Consider the following 23,615-nt stretch of genomic DNA (forward strand, 5'->3'; position numbering starts at 1 on the left):
ACCGAATTGCGTACCGCATACCCGTACCCGTACCAAAGTGTACCGCAAATTATGTGACTATGGTGTAACCTTAAAACAATCAAATATAAAACATCTCCAATCCATTTGGGTATGTTTCCAGACAATTTGTTATCACCGACATCTAAGACTTCTAAAAATTCTGAATTCCTAAATTCCCGAGGAAGCTCACCAATAAAGTTATTGTTGTTGAGTCTTAACTTGCTTAAAAATTGAAGAGCTATCCAATTTGGAATGACACCACGCAGCCGATTTGAGTTGAATCTCATGGTCTCCAAGTATTGTAAATTCTTAAAACAATTAGGATTTTTTCTGGTTAACCTATTTTGGAAAAGATCAAGATATTCCAAATCTGTCCTTGTACACAATGACCTTGGAATCGACCCACTAAAAAAGGTTATTTTAATGAAGCAATTTGTGGCAAAATACATCTCCACAAAAGTTACCATGTCCCATACTAGGAAGATTTGTCAAGGGTCCGCTTAGTTTGTTGTCAAGAAAATTAAGAAAGGAATATTGATGGGCATCTTGTGCAACCATGTGGGTAGAGGCCCGAAATCGTAGCATTGGACAACACTAACGTCTTAAGTTTCCTTTGATTTTGGAGCCAACGAGGAAATCCATTTGCAATTTTTCAAGAATCTAGTTGAAGAGCTACCTGTTGGAATGGAGGTATCCACTCACTTCAAACATTGAATGTCAACTTAGTGTTATAAGAAGGATCCAAGTCTTTCAACATCAAAAGGTTAGAAAAATGGGCTTCAAAAACTAATCCTTCTAATGAATTGTTAGAAATATCTAGAAATCGAAGTTTGGCAAGCTTCCCTATTGAAAGTGGAATATTACCACTTAACAAATTTCTAGACACTGTCATTTCCCATAACGAAACAAGTCTTCCTACAGACGCTAGGATGGGTCCCGCTCTGTTATGTTAGATTCAGTACTCTTTAAGCTTCTAAATTTTCAAAAGATTCTAGAATCGAACCATTCAAATGCTTCTGGAATTGTACCATTTAGTAAAGTCCACCGTAAATCCAACCCTTCCAAGGCATACTGGGAGCACTCATATATGTTTTGCGATGAGTCGGTCATTTCCATATCAAACTCATTTTCCTTCGAACTTAAATGTATTAGATGGCACTGTCTCCAGATTCCAAGTTGCTGAATCCTATGAAATTTGTTTCAAAAAAGATAAAGCTATAGAGGGTTACGTATAATAGGAACCGATGAATTCAAAGTGTTTTGTAAGAGGTCAAGGACTCTTAAGGAACTGATATTTGTTAAAACATATAGAAATATGTCTTTTATCAAATTGTCGCTAAGATCCAAGTGTTGTATATTAGAAAGCGTATTGGAATTAAGATGAGCGGAAGACAGAAACGTATTACCAAGCCCACAACCAGATAAATGAAGCTCTGATACAAAAGGGATCATGTTTAGCAACTTCAATTCGAAACTAATATCAGAGCCGGTAAGATCCAGGAATGCAAGGGATGTCATGCTTTGTAAAAAGCTAAGTGGACCTTTGAAAGAATTTATGCCAAGATCAATGAGTTTGATGTTAGGATGTATCTTACTCGACCAAGATCAAGATTACAGCTATACAAACTTAACTCTTTTAATGAGGGAATCATGCAAAGCAACATGTCTCTGTTCTGTGCGTTACCAAAATCTACTAAACTCAAGTCGAGATACTCGAGTGACGAAAGGCCAGAAGTCCATGCCATATCGTTTGCCATCATGTCAAAGTTCCAACTGAGATCAAGAACCTTTAAATTAGAAAGATTTCCAATGTGATGAGGAATATTACCTTGAAAATAAGCACGAGAGAGATTGAGGTAGCTCAGTTGCTTCAAGGAACCAATAAACTTAGGGATCCGACTTTCTCCAAAATCATTTCCACTCAAATCCAAGTATTCGAGATGCCTCAACTCTGCCAAGAGTTTAACTCACCACTAACTAAGTAGTAGTGGTCTTCACCATCATGTTTATCCCCACTACAAGAAAAGTCCTTATTAGTGACTAATTTTTAGTGACGACCTAAAATTTGGTCACTAAAAGCATCTTTTAGTCACTAGAAATTAAGTGGTCACTGAATTTTGGTAATCCTACAAATTTAATGACGAATTATATGTGGTGGTCACTAACTCGGTCACTAAAACGTGAAAAAATTAAACTACTTTTGTTTCATATGATAGCAACTATTTAGTGACTAAAAATAATGGTCACTATGTTAACTATATAGTGACTAAGGACAATCATCAATATGTTAGAAGTTTAGTGACAAAAAAGTAGTCACTGTATTGGAGGTTTAGTGACCAAAAATAATGGTCACTGACAACTCTTATTTAAAATTACACGCCTACTCTTTAAATGGAGAAAAACAATTAGTGACCACTCAATAGCGGTCATTGATGAATTACAAGAAAAAAAACAATTAATGACCATAAAAACTAATAATATTTTCAATTAATAAAAACTAAAATATTTTTAATTAATATTTTTTTATTTTTGAAAATAACTACAATTTTGTTTTTTTATATATAATTTTGCAAAGACTCCTTACATTATTGACCGGTCCTTATCAAACATTTTTACTATAATAATATTTGGAAAAAGTTGAAAAAATAAAAATAGAAACACATTAGAAAATCCTGGTTGTATTTACATTTTGAATAAATAAGGAGGCTTGACTAATTTTGACTATAATTGACTAATTTTGACCAAAGTAATTATACAGATACTTTTTTTTGTAAAGAAGTTTGACTACCGATAAAGTTCCTATGCCCTAAATCGACTCACACGTCTCTTGTGCCCTAAATCGTTTCACCGTCTCTTTTGCCCAAAATCGATACACCAACGATCTCCGGTTTCACAGCATCGCGCCGACCCGTCGTCGCCGGACAATCGCCGCCGGTCCATCGTCGCTCCACACCCGACGCACCTCTGTTCTCCACTCGAAGTCAAAATCGAAGTCAAACAGCTACCCCTTCCTTTGACAGTTGGATCATTTCTCCTGATTCTGCAGATGATTATATTTTTTAGAAATAGGCGGATGCTTCAATGAAAGAATGTATATGATCATTTCTCATTCCATTTCCTCAGCTGTTACCATAAAACAGTTGAAGCTAGAGGTCAGAAAATAGCTAAATAATAGTTACCATTATTCTTTTAAACTTGCAGTACAGCATCGTCATAACAGTTTCATACATCACTCAGCATTGTACTTTCATGAATCTAGTCTAGTATAACTATAACTATATATGTGGGTGTTGAAACTAGGCTTTCCCTCCTCCTTTTACATATTTTTATTTGCCCTCATGTTTTTTTCTTCCATTTCATCATTTCTCTTAACATAATTTATATGGGTTTTAAAGAGAATGAACAAAGAAAGGAACATAGACAAGGATACAGTTGATCAACAAGTTTATGTAGCAACAGATAGCAGATTAATGTGACTCAATTTTTGACACATGCTGATTGATGTCAGGGGAAGAAAAACAACACTTGCTAAGTTGCTATGAATGAACTGTTATTGCATTAATAATGACAATGTTACACACCTATTATAGTTCTTTAACCACATGGCCAAGATCGAGTCTCTAGAAAGGAATCAATGGGACAAAACTGGCAATTTGTTGTCCCAACCAAACAAAAGACATGAATGCCCCCATCTCATATCATCAATAATGTCGATGGATAGGTGATCTAGAGCTAAACGAGTAGAGTAATGTGAAGTAATTCATCATGAACGAGACATACTTCAATTTAAGAAACGTATATAGGATCAAAATGTCTAATTTTTTCATCAGCCTTGTACTACTCTATCGTATCGACCTAACAAATATATATATTTTTTTCGTTTTTTTGGGCATTTTTCAGTCTTTCTGACCTCGTGGTTCATAACATACAAGGGTACGTCAGCTGTAAAAGGTATGATCACTTTTTTTCTGAATTACCTGACATTGCAATTCAAACGACTTGTGACATTATCTGGTCGAACTATAAAAAATTTGGTTGGAACTATACAAAATATGTCTAAAATGTTATTATATTATTTGTTTATACGACTATTGTATTAAAGTTCACATTTGGGTCGTTATTGGAGGCCATGATTTCTATTTATGTCATGGAAACATGTCAGCATGTGTTACCAATTATACTTACCAATTATACTGGATTATAAAATGTTTAGCATTTGTTGTCAATTATACTGGATTATAAAATATTTGACCAAATAATGACAATTATTTGATAATTACACTCCTTTCGGCCTTAATTGGAATAAAAAAACAATTTGCGGTTCGGTTTGGAGCTTGATTTAAGCAGTCCATTGTTCTTGATCTTTGGGATAAATCTCATAAACTAAAGCATCTGATTTTATCATATTTTTCACCAATCAATTTTGCGACATTAAATTTTAAAACAACAAACATCAAATGTAGTTCTTACACGTTGGCGAAGCCATGATGCAAATTGTTTTTCATGACGCTCATTTGATATTTATTGTTTTAAACTACATTTGATGAAAAACCGGGTGGAACTACATTTGATGTTGTAATTGTGTATTCAATTTGCAGAATTATAAAATTGGTCCATGTTTTTTTTGGTTCCTATGTTTTTACTTCGCATAATTACAAAAATCTCCATGTGTCTTTACACTTTGCATGATATAATCTTTTTCACTTCTTTAATTGTTGCAGAAAGTTAGCATTAGAAACAGAAGAACAAATCATTTAATCAAGTTCCACCCGCGGTTGGCACAGTTTCAAGATGAGCAGATCAAATATCGAGAGGAGCAAAATAAGAAAATGGAATTTATGATGAGTGAGCTTTCACGTTTATCTCAATTACATTGATCAATTGAATTAACTTTTAATCCACATTGATCTTTATATGTTTGTTTTTTGAAATATTGGATAAAATGTATGGATTTTGTTTTCTAAAAATGACATTTAATTTTCATATTATAAATGTGAAGATTTATTTGGTTACTATTGTTGTATTGTAAAAATTTATAACGTTTTTTTTTCTTTTGTCTAATTGGATATTGTTATATTGCATATTCGAAATGACATTTAATATTTCAAGAAACTCTTAATTATTGACCCATTTTTTTGTCTAATAGGATAAATCAATGACGACCTCTAACAGTCACTAACTAGATAAACCAGTGACCACTTTCTATGGTCACTAATCGGATAAAACTAATCCAACAAAACAGTGACGACTTTTATTGGTCACTAAGTAGATAAAATAGCGACGACTTTCAATGATTAGTGACAACATTTAGTGACGAAGCGGGTCGTCATAGATTTAGTGACGACTATATTTTAGTCACTGTTTAGTGACCATATTTATATTTGGTCACTAAATCGGTTTTATGACGGACCTATAGTGACGAGAAGTGATGACCAGAATTTTGGTCACTAAATCATTTAGTGATGACTCATTCTATTGTTAGTGACCATTTTGTTTTTGGTCACTAATTGACATTTTTTTTTGTAGTGTCTCCTCTCAAATCAAGGTTTTTGACATTTCCAGAGCCACCATCTCATTGACTCTTTCCCACCTACAAGAGTCATTGCCAACCCATGATGACAACATTCCAAACTCATCTTGACGCTCTGTTTGAACTTGAGAAGAGCAACTCGCTCTTGTTCATAGCAAAAGACACTCGCACTTCCAACACCCAAACAATTATATGCGGTTGCTACCAAATAAGTACTTACGAAAATGAGATGCAGCCCGAAACCCCTGTGATTCCACATTATCTACCCTGACTCATTTGATTTAGAAAATGAAATATAAAAGATAGAAGTGGAAATATGTTTTGTTATGCTGAAATGATGAAGAAACCAGTTCATTTATAAGGATGAAACAAATGAAGAGAAGCTTATAGCGATGGAAGACTTGGAAGTCGGCAGAGAAGACTTGGTAGTTAAATGGAAGACCGGAAAGTTAAAGGAGAAGACTTGGAACTTAATAGAAAATTATATTGTTAAAAATATTTTATAAGAATAAACTATATTTTTTCATGAAACTTTGTATGTTACAGCAATTTATATTTGATGGTCAAATCAATATTATTACCTTGAATACATAAGATTATTTTATTTTATATTTTGTTTTAGATGATACACACGTAAAAAGACATATTTAAAATTATGTAAAATTAAAATTTATTTTTAAGGCGAAACAAAAAATTTAAATATATTTTCGTAAACAAAATTTGAAAAGTTTTGGAATACACTTTATCTTATCGATATCGATATCTTATAATAATTGTTTTAGCCCAAACAGAAAACTTTTTATCGTAAACGTTTCTAATACATATTGTACTTTTGAAACAATGCAAAACAAAAAATATACTATATATTTATGTTATATATATTGTCCATTATTTCCACATCCGCTGCTGTGCTACCCTTAAACTTTCACATGTTTGTCACCTTCAATCTTTCTCTTGCATCAACTTTCTTCCTCATTTCCTTTTACGACAACACCTACAAATATAAACTCGACGTCATTATGATTCCATTTGTACACATTTTCCAAGTCAAGATTGAAAATATCCTTTTTAATTTTACACTTCCAACGGGTTATGAAAAAAAAAAGATTGACGAAATGTATTCGAGAATTACTTACACTCGAGAGGATCTATGCGGTTTCTCTTCCTCTCTTCAACTTGACAACTCTTACCACAACTGCAACATATATCTTCTCTATGGTTTCCTCCACAGACACGAACAGCTTCAGTCTCCACTGCTTCTTGAACAACAAAACTCCAATAACACCCCAAAACCCTGTTGCAAAACCACACATTATGCCCACATAAAACCATATCTTCATCGGCTCATGATCAGTTTCTTCGTATTCCTTTTTGGTTATTGTTGTTGGGTCAACCTGATTTGAGCAACTTTTTGGCAATGGAGGTCCACATAAATCTTTGTTCCCAACATATATCGATGGATCATCAAGGGTCTGCAATTGATTTCCGGTTGGAATTCGTCCCCACAAGTTGTTGTGTGACAGATTCAAATAACTCAAAAAGGTCAAAGCTGCCATGCTTGGAGGGATCATCCCGGTCAACTCGTTTCTAGATAAATCTAGAGAATTTAATGCGGTCAAGTTCCCAATGCTGCCTGGAATTGCCCCATTGAGATGATTATTTGACAAATTGAGACCCACCAACATACAAAGCGCAGTTAGCTCGACCGGTATTTCTCCCACAAGTTTATTGCTTGAAAGGTCCATGTTAAAAAGAATACCCCAATTTTTTGTAAATTCAAGTTCAACACCTTTCATGACCTGAATCAGATTCTCATCATGATCAGGGTCACTAAGAAAATCAGGGAGACTCTTAACCATTGCAGTTAACTCCCCTAGGCAATGAGGGATGGTTCCTGTTAAGTTATTGTATGCAACATCAAAAATTTGAAGTTTTGAAGTGTTGCACAAACTTCTAGGAATCCTTCCTGTGAAGTTATTCTTGTGCAACCTCAAAACGATTAAAGATGTAAGATTTTCTCCGATCCATATCGGTATATCTCCAGACAATTTGTTGTCACCCACATCTAAGACTTCTAAATCTCTTAAATTCCCCAATTCTCGAGGAAGTTCACCAATAAAGTTGTTGCTGTTGAGTCTTAACCGCCTCAAAGAATTGAGAGCTACTGAACTTGGAATCACACCACGCAACCGATTTGAGCTAAATCTCATCGTAACCAAGTTTTTCAAGTTCTTAAAACAGTTGGGAATTTTCCCAGTTAACCTATTTTTAGAAAGATCAAGATATTGCAAATTTGTAGTGCACAATGACCTTGGAATCGACCCATTGAAAAGATTATTTTGCAGAAGCAATCCACCACCGGTTGCATGCCATAAATGGTTAACTCCACCGTTGGGAAGATACGTCAAAGGTCCAATGAGTTTGTTGTTAGAGAGATCTAAGAAAGCAATGATGGGCGTCTTCTGCAACCACATGGGCAGAGGTCCTGAAATTGTGGCATTGGATAAGACTAAACTCTCAATTTTCCTTTGATTTTGAAGCCATTGCGGAAATCCATTTATGATATTACAAGAACCAAGTTGAAGACTTTGCAATTGGAATGGAGGTGTCCACTCACGTGAAACATTGAACGACAACTTAGTGTTATGAGAAGCAACCAAGCGCTTCAACATCGAAAGGTTAGCAAAATGGGCTTCATAAACTACTCCTTCCAGAAAATTGTAAGAGATGTCTAGAGATTGGAGTTTGGCAAGTTGCCCAATTGAAACTGGAATATTCCCATTTAACAAATTTCTCGAGACCATCATTGCTCGTAAGGAAACAAGTCTTCCAAGAGATGCGGGGATGGGGCCAGTTAACTGATTGTTTGCTAAATCCAGTTCTCTTAAAGCTGCTAAATTTCTAAAGGATTCGGGAATTGAACCATTTAATTGATTATTAGAAAGCTCAATTACTCTTAAAGTTGCTATATTCCCTAAGGATTTTGGAATTGAACCAGTCAATTGATTCCAAGAAAGGTCAATCGCGGAAAGTTTCCCAAGGAATGTCGGAATCGGACCTGTTAAGTCATTAGTAGATAGATCTAATACATCTAAATATCTTAATCTTCCTAGTGATTTGGGGATCGGACCTGTCAATCTATTATTCCTACTTAGATATAAGAACCTTAAATTCACCATTCTTCCAAGTGCTTCTGGAATCGTACCATTTTGAAAACTCTCCACTAAATCCAAACTCTCCAAAGCATACTGGGAGCACTCGGATACGTTGTGCAATGAGTCGATCATTTCCATACCATTCACATTTCCAGCCACATCAAAATGTATCAGGTGACAGTGTCTCCAGATTCCAAGTTGCTCGATCCGATTAAACATGTTGTAAGAAAGATGAAGCTCAAGAAGGTTAGGCATAACAGGAACCATGGAATTCAGAATGTTTTCTGTAAGGTCTAGGACTCTTAGGGAACTCATGTTTGTTAAAACAGATGGAAATATGCCTCCGATTGAATTCCACCTAAGATTCAGGTGTTGGATGTTCGATAGTGTAGAGAAATTAAAATGAGAGGAAGATAGAAATGTGTTATCCAGCCAACAGTTTGACAAATGCAGCTCTGATAAAGAAGGCATCATTTTTAGCAATTTTGCAAAGTTCCATGTGGAACCTGGCTCAAAGTCTGAAAGATCTAGGAATTCAAGAGATGTCAGATTTTGAAAAAATCCTGGGAGTGGACCTTCGAAAGAATTCGAGCCAAGATTCAGGTGTTTGATGTTGGGAAGTATTCTACTCGAGTTAACAAAAGGACCAAGAACAGAACTAGAAAGTCTACATCGAAACAAACTTAACTCTTTTAAGGAAGGAATCATGTAAAGCAGCATGTCCCTGTTTTGTGCTTTGCCAAGATTCACTGAACTCAAGTCGAGATGCTCGAGTGACGAAAGGCCAAAAGTCCACGCCACATCATCTGCAACCAATGGTTCGTCTATCATCGGACCTCGATAACTGAGATCAAGAACCTTCAAATTAGAAAGATTTCCAATCTGATGAGGGATAATACCTTGAAATCCAGCATGAGAAAGATTGAGGTAGCTCAGTTGCTTCAAGGATCCAATGAACTTTGGGATCCAACTTCCTCCAAAATCATTCCCGCTCAAATCCAAGTATGTTATATGCTTCAACTGTGCCAAATACGAGTTCACCTCAGCACCAACTAAGTAGTAGCGGTCTTCACCAGCATACTTGTCTCCTCTGAGATCAAGACTTTTGACATTTCCAGAATCATCGTCACAGTGGACTCTTTCCCACAGGCAACAATCATTTCCAAGCCATGATGACAACATTTTAGAGTCGTCTTGGACGCTGTGTTTGAACTTGAGAAGAGCAAGTCGCTCTTCCTCAGAGCAAACAACACTTATATTTCCCACACCCAAACAAGTATATGTGGTTCTTAACAAAAAAATACTTATGGAAATGAGTTGGAGCCCCAAACCCCACGGATTACCCATTATCAACCCTAAATCGGTTTCAAATAGAAAAAATATATATATACTTTTGTAGTAAACGTTTGTTTAACATGTGAATCCGAGCAGTTTATAATAATATTTGTTCGATGCGGATGGAATTATTATATCAAACGTAATCAACCATTTAGAAAATACGAATCAAAGCAGTAAATAAAAGAGACACAAGGATTTACGTGGAAAACCAAAATTGGAAAAATACAAAAAAGTTTGTATTGTGATAATGTTTGTGATGAACCATTAACTTAACTCTTCGGAGAGGTTATATAGATGATAGCTGCAAGTTGGAAATTTATTTCTTGAGCCCGCATAGTATCTTCATTTTTAATTGAATTTCTAGTGGGAACGGATAAAACACAGCCAAAAGATTTCAAACCATGAATCTTTGAATTTGACATTGTGGTATGTCTGACAAAAAACTTCTTTCTTCGATGAGCCAAAAATGCAGGACTTTTGTGTCACATACAAGAGTGTTCACAATTGAGTTGTGTTTGATTGTGCATTTAATAACCTATTTACAATTTCACCCTCTTAACCATTGAAACTTTCTTACTTTTGGAAGACACAATTTCCACATATTTAATTGGATTGATGGGTTGTTACGACGGAATGATGAAGATAACAGTTCATTTGTACAAGAATAAACAATGCCGGTCCAAACATATTTTGCGCCCGAGGCTAAAGCAAAAATGGGCGTGTTAAAAAATATATATATATATATGTATTCAATTTAAAGAGATTATTGCGAAAATTTAAACTAATGGCTCTAATTAGTTAAATCGACTATTAATATCGTTGTTAATTTATTACTAGAACTTGTTTTAAATATTTAAAAATAATATAAAATCTTAAATATATAATTAAAATATAATGAATTTGTTGATATATCGTTGTTAATTTATTACTAGAACTTGTTTTAAATATTTAAAAATAATATACAATCTTCAATTTATAATTAAATTTAATGCATTGGTTGATATACTTGACAGGTGATAGGGATCAAATACGGATCCACCAATCCAATTAAAAGGAGAACATTAACTATAAATAATTATTCAACACTGGGGACATTTTAAAAGAATATTAACAATAGAACAAAACCGGCAATGTCATCTGTTTTTAAAAATTGGGTGGTGTCAATTTTCATATTTCTCGTCACTAAAGGTCATAAACTAATTCACATGATTTTTTCCATGAAAGTTTACTGAATACATGTCACCATTGCATATCAGGCTTCACACATTAACGTCGGTTTTATATAAAAAAAAAAGGTAATGTAAGAATGATAAACCCCAATGATTTGGGAAATGAATTAGACAAATAAATAGAAGATACAAACCATGTACAAGGAAGGTACAAGTAAATACAGCTCATGTACAACTAAGATACAGCTGGAGATATTATCTAACATCCCCCCGCAAGCTAAGCGTGGGATTGGAAGTAACGCGAAGCTTGGATCGAAAGAAAGTAAAAAGTGGTCGATGTAATGCTTTCGTAAAGATGTCAGCAAGCTGCAGGTGCGAAGGAACAAACTGAACTTTGAGTTTGTAAGAAAAAACAAGCTCACGTACAAAGTGATAATCAATGTCAATGTGCTTTGCACGTTTGTGGGCGACGGGGTTTTGAGCCAAGAAAATTGCATTGTTGTTATCACAAAAAAGTACCGGAGATGCATTGGAATGGAGCCGTAAGTTGCGAAGCAAATGAATAAGCCATAGAAGTTCAGAAGCAGTATTTTGCCAAAGCACGAAATTCAGATTCACAACTGGAGCGAGAAACCGTTGGTTGCTTCTTTGCGCTCCAAGATACAAGATTCCCTCCAAGAAAAATAGCATAACCATATGTGGAGCGTCTAGTCTCCAGACAACGAGCCCAGTCAGCATCAGAGTAACATTGAACATGAGGAGTAGCGGAGCGTGTAAGAGATAGGCCAAGCTGGATCGTACCCCGAACATAACGAAGAATACGTTTAACTGCTTGAAAATGTGAGTCCAAAGGATCATGAAGATATTGGCTTACCGAGTTCACCGCAAATGAAAGATCAGGACGGGTGATGGTTAGGTACTGTAAAGCACCAACAATAGAACGAAAAAGTGTAGGGTCTCGAAATGGTGTGCCATTTTTACTGTGAAGTTGCATACCCGGAGACCATGGCGTGGAAACCAATTTGGCTTCCAACATTTGAGCTCGATCAAGGATATCATGTGGATATTTCGCCTGACTTAAAAACAAACCATCTGCAGTGTGCGTGACTTCCAAACCCAAAAAATAGTTCAAACGACCAAGATCTTTAATAGAGAATTCTTCGTTTGTGCGCTGAATAAAATGTTGAAGTAAAGCTTGATTATTTCCGGTGACAATAATGTCATCAACATACACAATAACATACATAAAGGTGGCACCACGGGTCAAGACAAATAAGGAGGTGTCAACCTGACTGCAGAAAAAACCCAACTGCACGAGAAAAGCACTAAAACGGGTGAACCAAGCACGGGGTGCTTGTTTAAGACCATATAAAGCCTTGCGAAGACGACAAACATGGGATGGAAATTTGGGATCTACATAACCAGGTGGTTTCTCCATATATACAGGCTGGTCCAAGTATCCATTTAGGAATGCGTTTTTAACATCTAGTTGATGTAGAGGCCAATTTCGCTGAACGGCCAAGGCTAAAATAGTACGGACATTAGCAGCTTTTACAACCAGACTAAAAGTATGAGTATAGTCAAAACCGGACATTTGCGAGAAGCCTTGGGCTACAAGACGAGCCTTAAGGCGCTTAAAAGATCCATTAGAGAGATACTTAGTCCGGTAAATCCACTTTGACCCAACTATATTGACACCACAAGGACGAGGTACCACGTCCCATGTATGATTTTTATGGAGAACTTGAAGCTCATCATCCATAGCTGCAACCCATCCAGGATGTTTAAGAGTTGATTTGAAACCTTTAGGCTCATTCGTAGCTAATAAAGCTGCCAAAAGACCGGTAGGAGTGAAATCCGGAAAAGATTTTGTCTTGGAGATGCCATTGCGAGACCGTGTACGCATATGATGTCGAACGGGGGAAGAAGCTGGATTTTGAGGTTGTTGTGCTGATGTGTCTGCTTGTGGGTCAGAGGTAGAGACAGAGACATGCGAACCATTTGATTCATCAGCAGAGGGACAAAGGCCACAAGTTGTAACCGAGCATGATGACCCATTTGGTGAGGGAGTGGTAGATGTGGATGGAGAAGGCACAATTGGTTGAGTTTCGTCATCCTATAAATCAAGAAAAACAGAAACATCCAGGTTCTTTGGAAAGGCGGTGATATGTTGCTCTGTTAAAAATGGAAAATAATTTTCATCAAACTGAGCATGGTGTGAAACATACATACGACCCACTGAGTTATCAAGGCAAAGAAAGCCTTTGTGTCGGGTACTATAACCAAGAAAAACACATGAAACTGTCCGTGGTGCAAATTTATGGGGTGTAGAAGCACGCAGACATGGATAAACCCGACAACCAAACGGGTGAAAAGTAGAATACTCAGGCGGGTAACCGAATAAAATCTCAAAAGGAGATTTACCATCAAGAATACGAGAAGGTAAGTGATTGATGGTGTAAACAGCCGCGGTGAAGGCTTCTACCCAATAACACAATGGAACTAAAGCATGAAATGCCATGGAGAGGCCAGTTTCTGTGATATGACGATGTTTTCGTTTGGCACGTCCATTTTGAGCAGAAGTACCTGGACAAGACATTTGATGGTGTATGCCATGTTTGTGAAAATGATCTTGTAACAGATAATTAGTAAACTCCGTTCCACCGTCACTTTGAAACACTAGCAGATAACTGATTTTCAACAAAAGTTTGAAACCTTTGAAAAATTAAATAAAATTCAGACTTGCGACGCATCGGATACAACCAAGTAAAGCGGGAATAATCATCAATAAATACCGCATAATACAGATAACCAAACTTTGAAGGAATGGGTGAGGGTCCCCATAAATCACAGTGCACTAAGTTAAGAACTGAACTTGCACGTTTATCATTGTTGGAAAAAGGTAATCTTTTACTTTTGGCTAACTGACAAGAATTGCAAGTAGATGAGTTTGACAAACTAGAAGTCATGGAAATGTGACCCAATTTATTCAACAAAGAAACAATGTCATATGAAACGTGTCCTAAACGATCATGCCATAATTTAAATAATGCTCTTATTTTGCGATTCCTATGTTCACCAAGAAATGCTTCATCACCACGTTCAAGAATGTAGAGACTAGATTCACGTCGGCGTCTTCCCACGATCATCCCTGTTTGTTTGTTCTGAATAACAAATGAAACATCATCAAATAAAATTGTAACAGGTAAATCTCGAGTAATTTTATTGATGGATAGTAAATTTTTGGTGATTTGTGGAACCACAAGCACATCTTTTAATGAAAGAGAAGAATTAAGAAGACAATTTCCAATATGAGAGATAGATAATGAGGCACCATTTCCAATATAGACACGATTGTTACCAGAATAAGGAATAGAAGAGTCCAGTTGAGTGGATTGAGATGTCATATGCGATGAAGCACCAGAATCGATGTACCAGTCTGATGTTTCACCAGAATTTAGGGAGACTGCATTGAAAGCCTGAGTAAGGTTTGCCTGAGAAGATGAACCAGAGGTGGGATTAAGCCGTTCTGGGCAATCAGGAGCAACATGGCCAAGAACTTTGCAAATTTGGCATTTAGGTGTATATTGGCGCCGATTATTGCGACGATCAGATCCCGAGTGGGAGTTATTTCCCCCACCATCAGCATTACGTCCACCTCCTCCTTGACGTGAGACATAATGATTTTTAGATGATAATCGTCCCCCACGCTGATGGTTGTGTGACCCATTATATTGAGCAGCAAAAGCAACCGGTGCAGAGTTAGGTTCTTCTATCGATTGTTGAAACAAAGCATAACTCTTAGCATCAGAGATAGTGTCTGAAAGCGTTGGCATAGGTTTTAGACGAAGCTGCTGCAAAGAAAAAGTAGAAAAAGATGGTCCAAGACCTCGACAAAATCAGTGTAGTTTGTCAGTTTTCGGGTACTGGGGAGCCAATGGATGCTAATTGATCACAGATACCACGAAACTTGGAACTGAAATCTGCAACCGAGAGTGACTCGCGACGCATATGCTGAAGATCGTCTTTCAATTGAATCTCACGAGTTTTGGATTGCAAGGCATAATCCTTTTCTAGGGCACTCCAAACTTCTGCAGAAGATTTGCATCCAATAGTTTCTGCCATGGATTCCTCACTGAGAGAAGAAAGAAGAAGACTATGAAGGTGACGGTCTTGCATAAGCCAATCCTTCTTAGCTTTTTCGGCAGAAGCAACATTAGCGGGAGCAGTACTTGCAGGCAAGGGAGGAGAATCTGAACCATCAAGGAAACCAAAAAGCCCCTGCGATTGCAAAAGGGTCTCAACCTGTGTCTTCCACAACAGATAATTGGTGGTGGAGAGTTTCAGCGAGAGCATGTGAATTAAGGTGGCATAGGGAAGAGATTGATCAGTCTCAACCATGATGACAACATTGGCGACGGCAATTAGGGCACCGACTGTGGCTGAAAAATGAGGGGAAAAGAAAATTATGGAAGGGATATGGCTGATACCATGTAAGAATGATAAACCCCAATGATTTGGGAAATGAATTAGACAAATAAATAGAAGATACAAACCATGTACAAGGAAGGTACAAGTAAATACAGCTCATGTACAACGAAGATACAGCTGGAGATATTATCTAACAAGTGACAAGTATTGTGACGGTCGAAAACGATGGCCGAATGTCCTATTTTATAACGGCTTTTGTTATTTTATATGTATATTTACCTTGTGTCGGTTTTTAAGTGAGACATAATACACCTGTCATCTATGTTACGCCATACTTGTGAGTCCGTTGGGTGATGTAATATACTGTCGTCTTTCCTACCACAACCATATTTGTGTCATACTAGATCATTTGCAATGCTCTTTAATTTAAAGAGCCGTTAAAAGCGTGGAATAATGGGGAAGTACTACAATACGTTAGCTTTAATATTAGAGTTTTCTTTTTTTGATTCATCATCCACCTTCCATCTTGATTTCCCACAAGTGGGACATTTATTCAAATCTGAATACTTCTTCCTATATAAAATGCAGTCATTGCTACAAGAATGTATCTTTTCATATCATGAACCCATTGCTTTTAGTGTTTTCTTCACCTCATAAGTACTTTTAACCATTTCTTTATCTTCACGTAACGTAAACTTTATCAAACATAGTAATTCATTAAATAACTTATCTGGTGCCCTGTACTTACTCTTCAAGTTCAGACGATGAACAAATACAAACAATTTTGTATACTTATGAAATCATTTGTAAAGGGGCTTCTCAACATCCACAAGCAGTAATTTGAACTTATCTTGGTCGTCTGAGAAATTCTCTTTGGTACCTTCAACCATTTCTACTGTATTAGGAGCAAGCATGTGTTGGTACCCCCGATTCAAAATTAAAAAATTCATTCTTATCTAAACCCTTTTTGGCATTAGCAGACCTAGACCTACTATGTCCTTGAATCATCCTTTTCACCATGCATAATCCATATGGAGTAGTTTGGACCAATTCTCTTAAGGAATAGATGGTAATCTACCTCCTCAACTCTAAGAAACATGTGATTTAAACAGGAGACACGTGGACATGGAATTAAAATTTCATGTTTGTTCTTTTTTACTTGTTTCGTCTTGTTCACGTTACCAACAACATTCTTGAATGATGCAAAGATTATAAGGATCTTTCCTGGTTTAAATATGTCCTATTCTATTTTAGTTATTTATTTAAATACAATTCTAGAGGATTTATAGGGATATGATTATTCTGCTATAAATAGCTATCAATTAGTTTAGTTGTCAATTAGCTTGTAAACTCTATAAATTCTGTTATATTCGCCATGGTTAATTATAACAAGAAGAAAAAGTGTTCTTCAAAATTTACATGGTATCAGAGCCATGGAGAAAACCAACTCTTCTTCTACCCAAACCTTAACCATTTCTTCTACCCAAACCTCAACCTTTCCTCCATCTTTTCCAGTTTACATGAACCCAAATGCCTCCATCCAAATCACAACTATCAAATTGAATGGTAGGAATTTTTTAGAATGGGCTCAATCAATGAAACTGGCCATATATGGGAGAGGGAAACTAGGTTTTCTTACTGGAGAAGAAACAAAACCTGAGGAATCTAATCCTCTTTTTCGAAATTGGAGATCAGAAAACTCCTTGATCACTTCCTGGCTCCTCAATTCTATGGAGGAATCTATTAGCAAGCCTTACATTTTCATGTCTGCAAAAGAAATATAAGATGTAGTTCGTGATACCTATTCAGATGTGGAGAATCATTCACAACTTACGATATTAAAACCAGGTTGTTGAACTCAAAGCAAGGAGAAACTGATATCACCACATATTACAATTATATGTTTTCTCTTTGGCAAGAACTTGATCTCTGTTACAGTGAAGAATGGGAAAATCCTAAAGATTTAGCACAGTTTAAGAAAATAGAAGAAAATGATCGAGTTTTTATGTTCTTAGCTGGTGTGAATGCAGTTTTTGATGAAGTTAAAGGGTGTGTTTCAGGGAGACACCCTCTCCCTTCTCTTTGTGAGGTATTCTCTGAACTTAGACAAGAAGAAGGATGGAAACAAGTCATGACTTCACAACCTATATAACTTAAAGGCTCGGCTTTAACTACCCAAGGTATTGATGTTACCTTAGGAAGAAAAAACCTTGGTGTGATCATTGTAAACAAAATTGGCACACTAAGGAAACCTGTTGGATGCATCGTGGAAAGCCTTCTAATTGGTAGCCAAGATGGAAGAAAAAGCAACCAAGAGGGAAGGCTCTAAACACTGTGTCTGAGACCAGTATACAGCTTAATTCTACCTCTGGACAACCTCAATCTTCATTTACAAAAGAACAAGTTGAGCATCTTTTTGAACTCTTTAAATCTCCACAATTTTCAAATCTTTCTGTCACTCCTTCTGCTTCATATGCTCATCAAGGTAATCAAGCTTCTTTTTCTTTTCTATCCTTCACTATTTCTGACCCATAGGTAACAGATTTGAGTGCCACATATCATATGACTAGCGTCTCACACTTATTTTCAACCTATAGTCCTTGTGCAGGAAATAGAAAAATTAAGATAACTGATAGCTCTTTTTCAACTGTTATAGGGACTGGTTCGATTCATATTTCTCCTCTTCTAACCCTAAAAGATGTGTTACATGTTCCCAGATTAGATTAATTACAATTTACTATCCGTCGATAAATTAACTCAAAATCAAAATTGTCATACTAATTTCTTTCCATATCATTGTGAAATTCAGGGCTTGGCAACTAGGAAGATGATTGGCAATGCTAGCTTAAGCGGTAGACTTTACTATTCCAATGATGGATCTCTTTCGAAAGAATCTATTCCAACCTCATGTTTAGATGTTATTTCTGACTATGGTTGTGAGGATGTTATGATCTGGCATTTTAGGCTTCGACATCCAAGTTTTCATTATTTAAAACATTTGTTTCTAAATTTGTTTTCTAATAAAGATCCATCTTCCTTTCAATGTGAAATTTGTGCTTTGGCAATAATCCATAAACCCCCCTGTAGTCCTAGGCCATATGTTCCTTCGAAACCTTTCTTTCTTGTGCATAGTGATATTTGGGGGCCATCTAAAGTTTCAACCATTTCTGGAAAATGATGGTTTGTCACTTTTATAGATGATCATACACTGATGAGTTTGGTTTATTTAATGGAACACAAATATGATCTGGGAAATACTTTTAAAAATTTCCTATAACATGGTTTGTACTCAATTTGAGACTAAAATTAAAGTTTTGAGAAGTGATAATGGCCGTGAGTATTTCACAAAGAATTTATCTGATTTTTTTTTTCAGAAAATGGAATTTTTCAACAAAGTTCTTGTGTAGACACGCCCCAATTAACTACAAGAAACGGGACCTATAGGGACAACAAATGTCGTCTCTATAGGTTAAAAATGTCGTCCCTATAGATGTCCGAGAAGACATGTCGTCCCTATAGCTCTCGTCACCATAGCCCCGTCGCAATAGATCTTTTTGGTCGTCACTATAAATATCGTCGCAATAGGTATCCTTCAGAGACAACATGCCATCCTGCTTTGGTTCGTCGATATACAGTGCTGGTCTCCATAGATGAAGCTATAGAGACGACATGTCGTCTCTATAGGTGCATCTATAAAGATAACATGTCGTCTACATAGATAGAGATATAGAGTCGACACGTCTTCCCCTTTGTTAAAGGCATGTCGTCGTGGTAGATGCCTCTATAGAGACGACATGTCGTCTCTATAGATCCACCTATAGAAATGACATGTCGTCTCTATAGGTATGCCCATACAGCTGCTTTTTTCCTCTATAATTTTCTAGTTTTCACATCACAAAATTGCTAACGCAATAAATTTACAAAATAGCTAATACTGTAAATTTGATTGCAAAACATTAAAATTCCATACAATCTCAAAACACTACATTATTGCAAATATAATTCATATGTAGAATAAAATTATTAACTTGAGGAAATTTGCATAATCATCACATGCCTTATCATTTGTGTACATAACACTACATTCTACATGGTTTAAAAAAAACACCATCAACAATTGATTGCTTCTCATCATAGTGTGCCCTTCTTTGCTCCCTAAAGCTTCTTGCACTCTTCCCACTTTCATTTATCTGAAACGTCATCATGAATTCAATTTTAATCATTATTTTGAAAAAAAAAAATGAAAATGATGAAGGAAGTAGGAAGAAGGAGCCTCGATCTTGATCCATGGCATCCAGAATGCAAAGTTGCTGTTGCTGCTACTGGAAGATGCCATCTCATTGAGTGCTGAACGAATTGCTTGTTAAGGTTATTAGAAAAGTTTAAAAAAAGAACATGGACAAGATTTTCTATTTTTAATTAAAAGGAACAAAAGAACTTGCATACCTTGGTTGTCTACTTGTGTTGGAGTTGCATCATTTTGAGAGGTATGATTCTTTGAGGCTCCAAAAACAAATTCCCTATGAACAGAAAATACATATTTCCATTAACAGAAGGTCTTGTTAGGAACCGGACCGGGTACACGCAGCGGAAACACACTATCACACACACACAAACTCACGAAAATAAAGCAAGAAGAACACAAGGATTTTACGTGGTTCGGATTCGGTGCAAATCCTACGTCCACGGGCTGCAACTAGAGAATTTTATTAAAACTCACAAGATTACAATTGGCTTGACACTCTACACTTGATCTTCTCTCAAGTTTTTGCACACAAAATATGCAAAACATACATGCATATATATAGGTATATTTGTGAGCCGCAATATGCACAGGATTGCCGCAAAGATTGACTTTGAAAATTTTGCCATTCACATTAGCCGTCCAACAAATATTAAATAATTGTCCACCGACCATTTGAATATTTAATTCAAACGTTTGCCGACAACAATTGAATAATTCAATTGTTAAATGTAATGTTACATTTATGACCCTTGAACTCTTAGGAACTTGTCAATTTGTTCAAGACTCCATAAATCTTAACAATCTCCCACTTGGAGGCTTGAACAACATGGTCCGTCTCTATCATCCAACTCCAGTAATCTTAAAACAACCAAGTCCTTCAAGCTTCCAGTTCCAAAGAACAAGCTAAAACTTAGTCTGATTTCTCTAATTGCAGCCGCCCCTCATCTTCAAGTACTAGAAGGGCCAGTTGAAGCTCCCACTAGCTCCAACTCAGTCGTGGCTAATCCCACCACCGACTCATCCTCTGTCTCAACCGGTTTGGACACTCCACCAGATCCAGAGATACACCGAGGACCACTAACACTCTCCAAACTTTGCAAACTTCCAACAAGAGAGAATTTTCCAGTCTTAGTCTTCAAAACCCAACGGCTCTTTGTAAGTGTACCCGGAACACACCCTGTGCTCCCACTGTCACAGAATCCCCTGAATGGTTTAGAATTTCCGACTCGTTCAGCTAACATCCCCTTGGCTCCAGAATTCATGTTTGCAAAATGAACTCTCTTAGCAGTAGATTTAGCGAACCAGATTTTGTTTTGCTTAATCGGGATGGTTATACTTCCCTCAGCAGGTACCTCAACCATATACAATGACCCACGCTTCATACCTTGAGCAATCACCGAATTACCATTGACCACCATCCATTTACCACCACCAAACCTTACTTCCAGTCCTTGTTTATCCAGCTGACCAACAGAAATCAATTTTTTCTTCAGCTCCGGAATAACCCTGACATTCTTCAGGCTCCATGTAGTTCCCAATGAAGTAACTAGATCAATATCTCCCATGCCCGTTACTTGAAGCATCTCGTCATTTGCTAACCGTACCTTTCCAAAATCTCCTTTTTTTAGATTCACCATCGTTTCCCCGTTGTCCATGGCGTGAAACGAAGCCCCTGAATCCATGACCCAAGAGTCTACAGAACTTTCCATACTGAGTATCAATGCATCATCCTCAGACACACTCTGAGCACCGGTAATGTTCAATTCTTTCTTTAGACATTGACTCTTAACATGTCCCACCTCCTGGCAGTTCCAGCACTTCACATTCTTCTTAGTTCTAGATGAACTTCTTCCCCGACTCCCACTGCTTCCACTATTCCTGCTATTCCCTCTCCCTCTTCCGATATTTAATAAATCAGAAGAAGAAGATCCACCTTGATTCTTGCGTCTGATATCTTCGCCAAGAACCAAATCTCTAACCCCTTCAAAAGTCATACCACTGGTCCCCACGGAACTCGTAACAGCAGTAATTGTTCCGGACCAGCTATCAGGTAGAGAAGCTAGTAGCAGTGATGCTTGAGTCTCGTTATCAAATTTAATTCCCACAGATGATAATCTGGACAGAATTGAATTTAGATTGTTAATGTGAACCGTAACTGAGCCTTCCTCATTCATCCTTGTAGTGAACAACTCCTTCATCAAGAACACCTTGTTAGCCGCCGATGGTTTCTCATACATATTTGACAGAGCCTCCATCATACCACGCGCCGTGGTTTCATTCATGATGTTGAAAGCAACGCTCTTCGTCAATGACAATGTAATAACCGCCTTGGCTTTCTTGTCCTTTGAGTTCCACGCATCTTCAAAAGCTTTTTCCATTTTCTCCGGTTTGTCTCCGAGTACCATGTCCAAGTCTTTCTGACATAGCAATGCTTCTAATTGCATTTTCCACCAGCTAAAATCAGAACCGTTGAACTTTTCGATTATAATCTTGTCTTCAGCCATTACGACAAACAAGATACAAATCAGGTACACTCATGCGTGATAAAAAAAACGATCGTACCCTCCAAACCTCGCTAACCAGGCTCTGATACCAGTTGTTAGGAATTGAGACAGGGTACACGCAGCGGAAACACTATCACACACTCACAAACGAAACGAGAAAATAAAGCAATAAAGGAACACAAGGATATTACGTGGTTCGGATTCGGTGCAAATCCTACGTCCACGGGCTGCAACTAGAGAATTTTATTAAAACTCACAAGATTACAATTGGCTTGACACTCTACACTTGATGTTCTCTCAAGTTTTTGCACACAAAATATGCAAAACATACATGCATATATATAGGTATATTTGTGAGCCGCAATATGCACAGGATTGCCGCAAAGATTGACTTTGAAAATTTTGCCATTCACATTAGCCGTCCAACAAATATTAAATAATTGTCCACCGACCATTTGAATATTTAATTCAAACGTTTGCCGACAACAATTGAATAATTCAATTGTTAAATGTAATGTTACATTTATGACCCTTGAACTCTTAGGAACTTGTCAATTTGTTCAAGACTCCATAAATCTTAACAGGTCTAGTAGTAGTACCTACATTACATACATGGTAATGTTAATAAAGAAAGTACATCACCAAAGTTGGTAGCATGATGACATACCTTGCTTATTAGAGGATACTGAAACATGTTCCCAGGAACCGAAGAATTTGATGCCACTCTTCCATTAACAGAAGGTGTAGTACCTACAGTACATGAATGTATGGTTAAGTAAAAAACACTGGAAAGTAAATAAAAGATGGTGGAAAGTTGTTAATATTGACAAATCTCCTTTAATACACATTATTTTATGAAGCAAATACGATTTCACATTCACATACCTTGGACATTTACATGTATTGGAGTTGCACTTTGGGATACAACATGAGTAGCTCTAGTTGCTAAAGAGGGTGAAACTCCTTGTTCTGAAATTAAACACAACATAGAAATTAACATTAATCATATACAAAGAAAACTTGAATTAACAAAAATCACTTTCATTATATATATCCATCTTTGCTGCCTCTGCTTTCTGCTCTAATCTTTAGTGGTTTTACTCTTGATCAATGAGAAACATCAATATGTTAACACAACAAAAAATTGTGTTTTTACTCCAAGAACAAATGAAAAAAATGAAAAAATGAAAAAATGAAAAAAAATGAAAAAGAAAGTATTACCACATGAAAAATGTTCATCAT

The 23,615-nt window shown here is 36.6% G+C and overlaps 2 protein-coding genes and 2 long non-coding RNA genes across 5 annotated transcripts; 2 read left to right on the forward strand and 2 right to left on the reverse strand.

Annotated features, from left to right (window-relative positions):
• The first annotated feature begins 2,811 nt into the window (after window positions 1-2,811).
• On the forward strand, window positions 2,812-6,069 carry LOC145134271 (uncharacterized). 2 transcript variants are annotated; one of them, XR_013719054.1, is made up of 4 exons: window positions 2,812-3,152; window positions 3,901-3,951; window positions 4,722-4,845; window positions 5,527-6,069. It is a non-coding gene; the product is annotated as an uncharacterized LOC145134271 (long non-coding RNA). The 2 variants fall into 2 exon arrangements; XR_013719053.1 differs by lacking the exon at window positions 5,527-6,069 and having other exon boundaries at window positions 4,722-4,963.
• Window positions 6,070-6,328: 259 nt separating this feature from the next.
• On the reverse strand, window positions 6,329-10,032 carry LOC145133791 (uncharacterized). The gene is made up of 2 exons (XM_079068752.1): window positions 6,667-10,032; window positions 6,329-6,524 (listed from the first exon to the last, which is right to left on the reverse strand). Exon 1 carries the CDS (start codon window positions 10,030-10,032, stop codon window positions 6,679-6,681), a length of 3,354 nt encoding a protein of 1,117 aa, XP_078924878.1. The 3' UTR covers window positions 6,329-6,524; window positions 6,667-6,678.
• A 7,024-nt stretch (window positions 10,033-17,056) lies between these two features.
• Window positions 17,057-19,974, forward strand: LOC145131533 (uncharacterized). The gene is made up of 3 exons (XM_079066210.1): window positions 17,057-17,388; window positions 17,433-17,712; window positions 19,879-19,974. Exons 1-3 carry the CDS (start codon window positions 17,057-17,059, stop codon window positions 19,972-19,974), a joined length of 708 nt encoding a protein of 235 aa, XP_078922336.1.
• Window positions 19,975-20,083: 109 nt separating this feature from the next.
• On the reverse strand, window positions 20,084-23,312 carry LOC145129845 (uncharacterized). Its single transcript, XR_013717690.1, has 3 exons — window positions 23,259-23,312; window positions 23,041-23,123; window positions 20,084-20,143 (listed from the first exon to the last, which is right to left on the reverse strand). It is a non-coding gene; the product is annotated as an uncharacterized LOC145129845 (long non-coding RNA).
• Window positions 23,313-23,615: the final 303 nt, after the last annotated feature.

This window comes from Lactuca virosa, chromosome 8 (genome assembly GCF_052849685.1).
Source record: "Lactuca virosa cultivar CGN04683 chromosome 8, Lactuca_virosa_CGN04683_v6, whole genome shotgun sequence".
NCBI classification, from domain to species: Eukaryota; Viridiplantae; Streptophyta; class Magnoliopsida; order Asterales; family Asteraceae; genus Lactuca; species Lactuca virosa.

Coding starts and splice junctions, on each gene's coding strand:
- LOC145133791 (XM_079068752.1), bottom strand. CDS start 10,032: ATGGGTAATCCGTGGGGTTTGGGGCTCCAACTCATTTCCATAAGTATT.
- LOC145131533 (XM_079066210.1), top strand. CDS start 17,057: ATGGAGAAAACCAACTCTTCTTCTACCCAAACCTTAACCATTTCTTCT. Junction 17,389..17,432: donor AGCAAGCCTTACATTTTCAT/GTCTGCAAAAGA, acceptor ATACCTATTCAG/ATGTGGAGAATCATTCACAA. Junction 17,713..19,878: donor CTCTCCCTTCTCTTTGTGAG/GTATTCTCTGAA, acceptor AAAATGATGAAG/GAAGTAGGAAGAAGGAGCCT.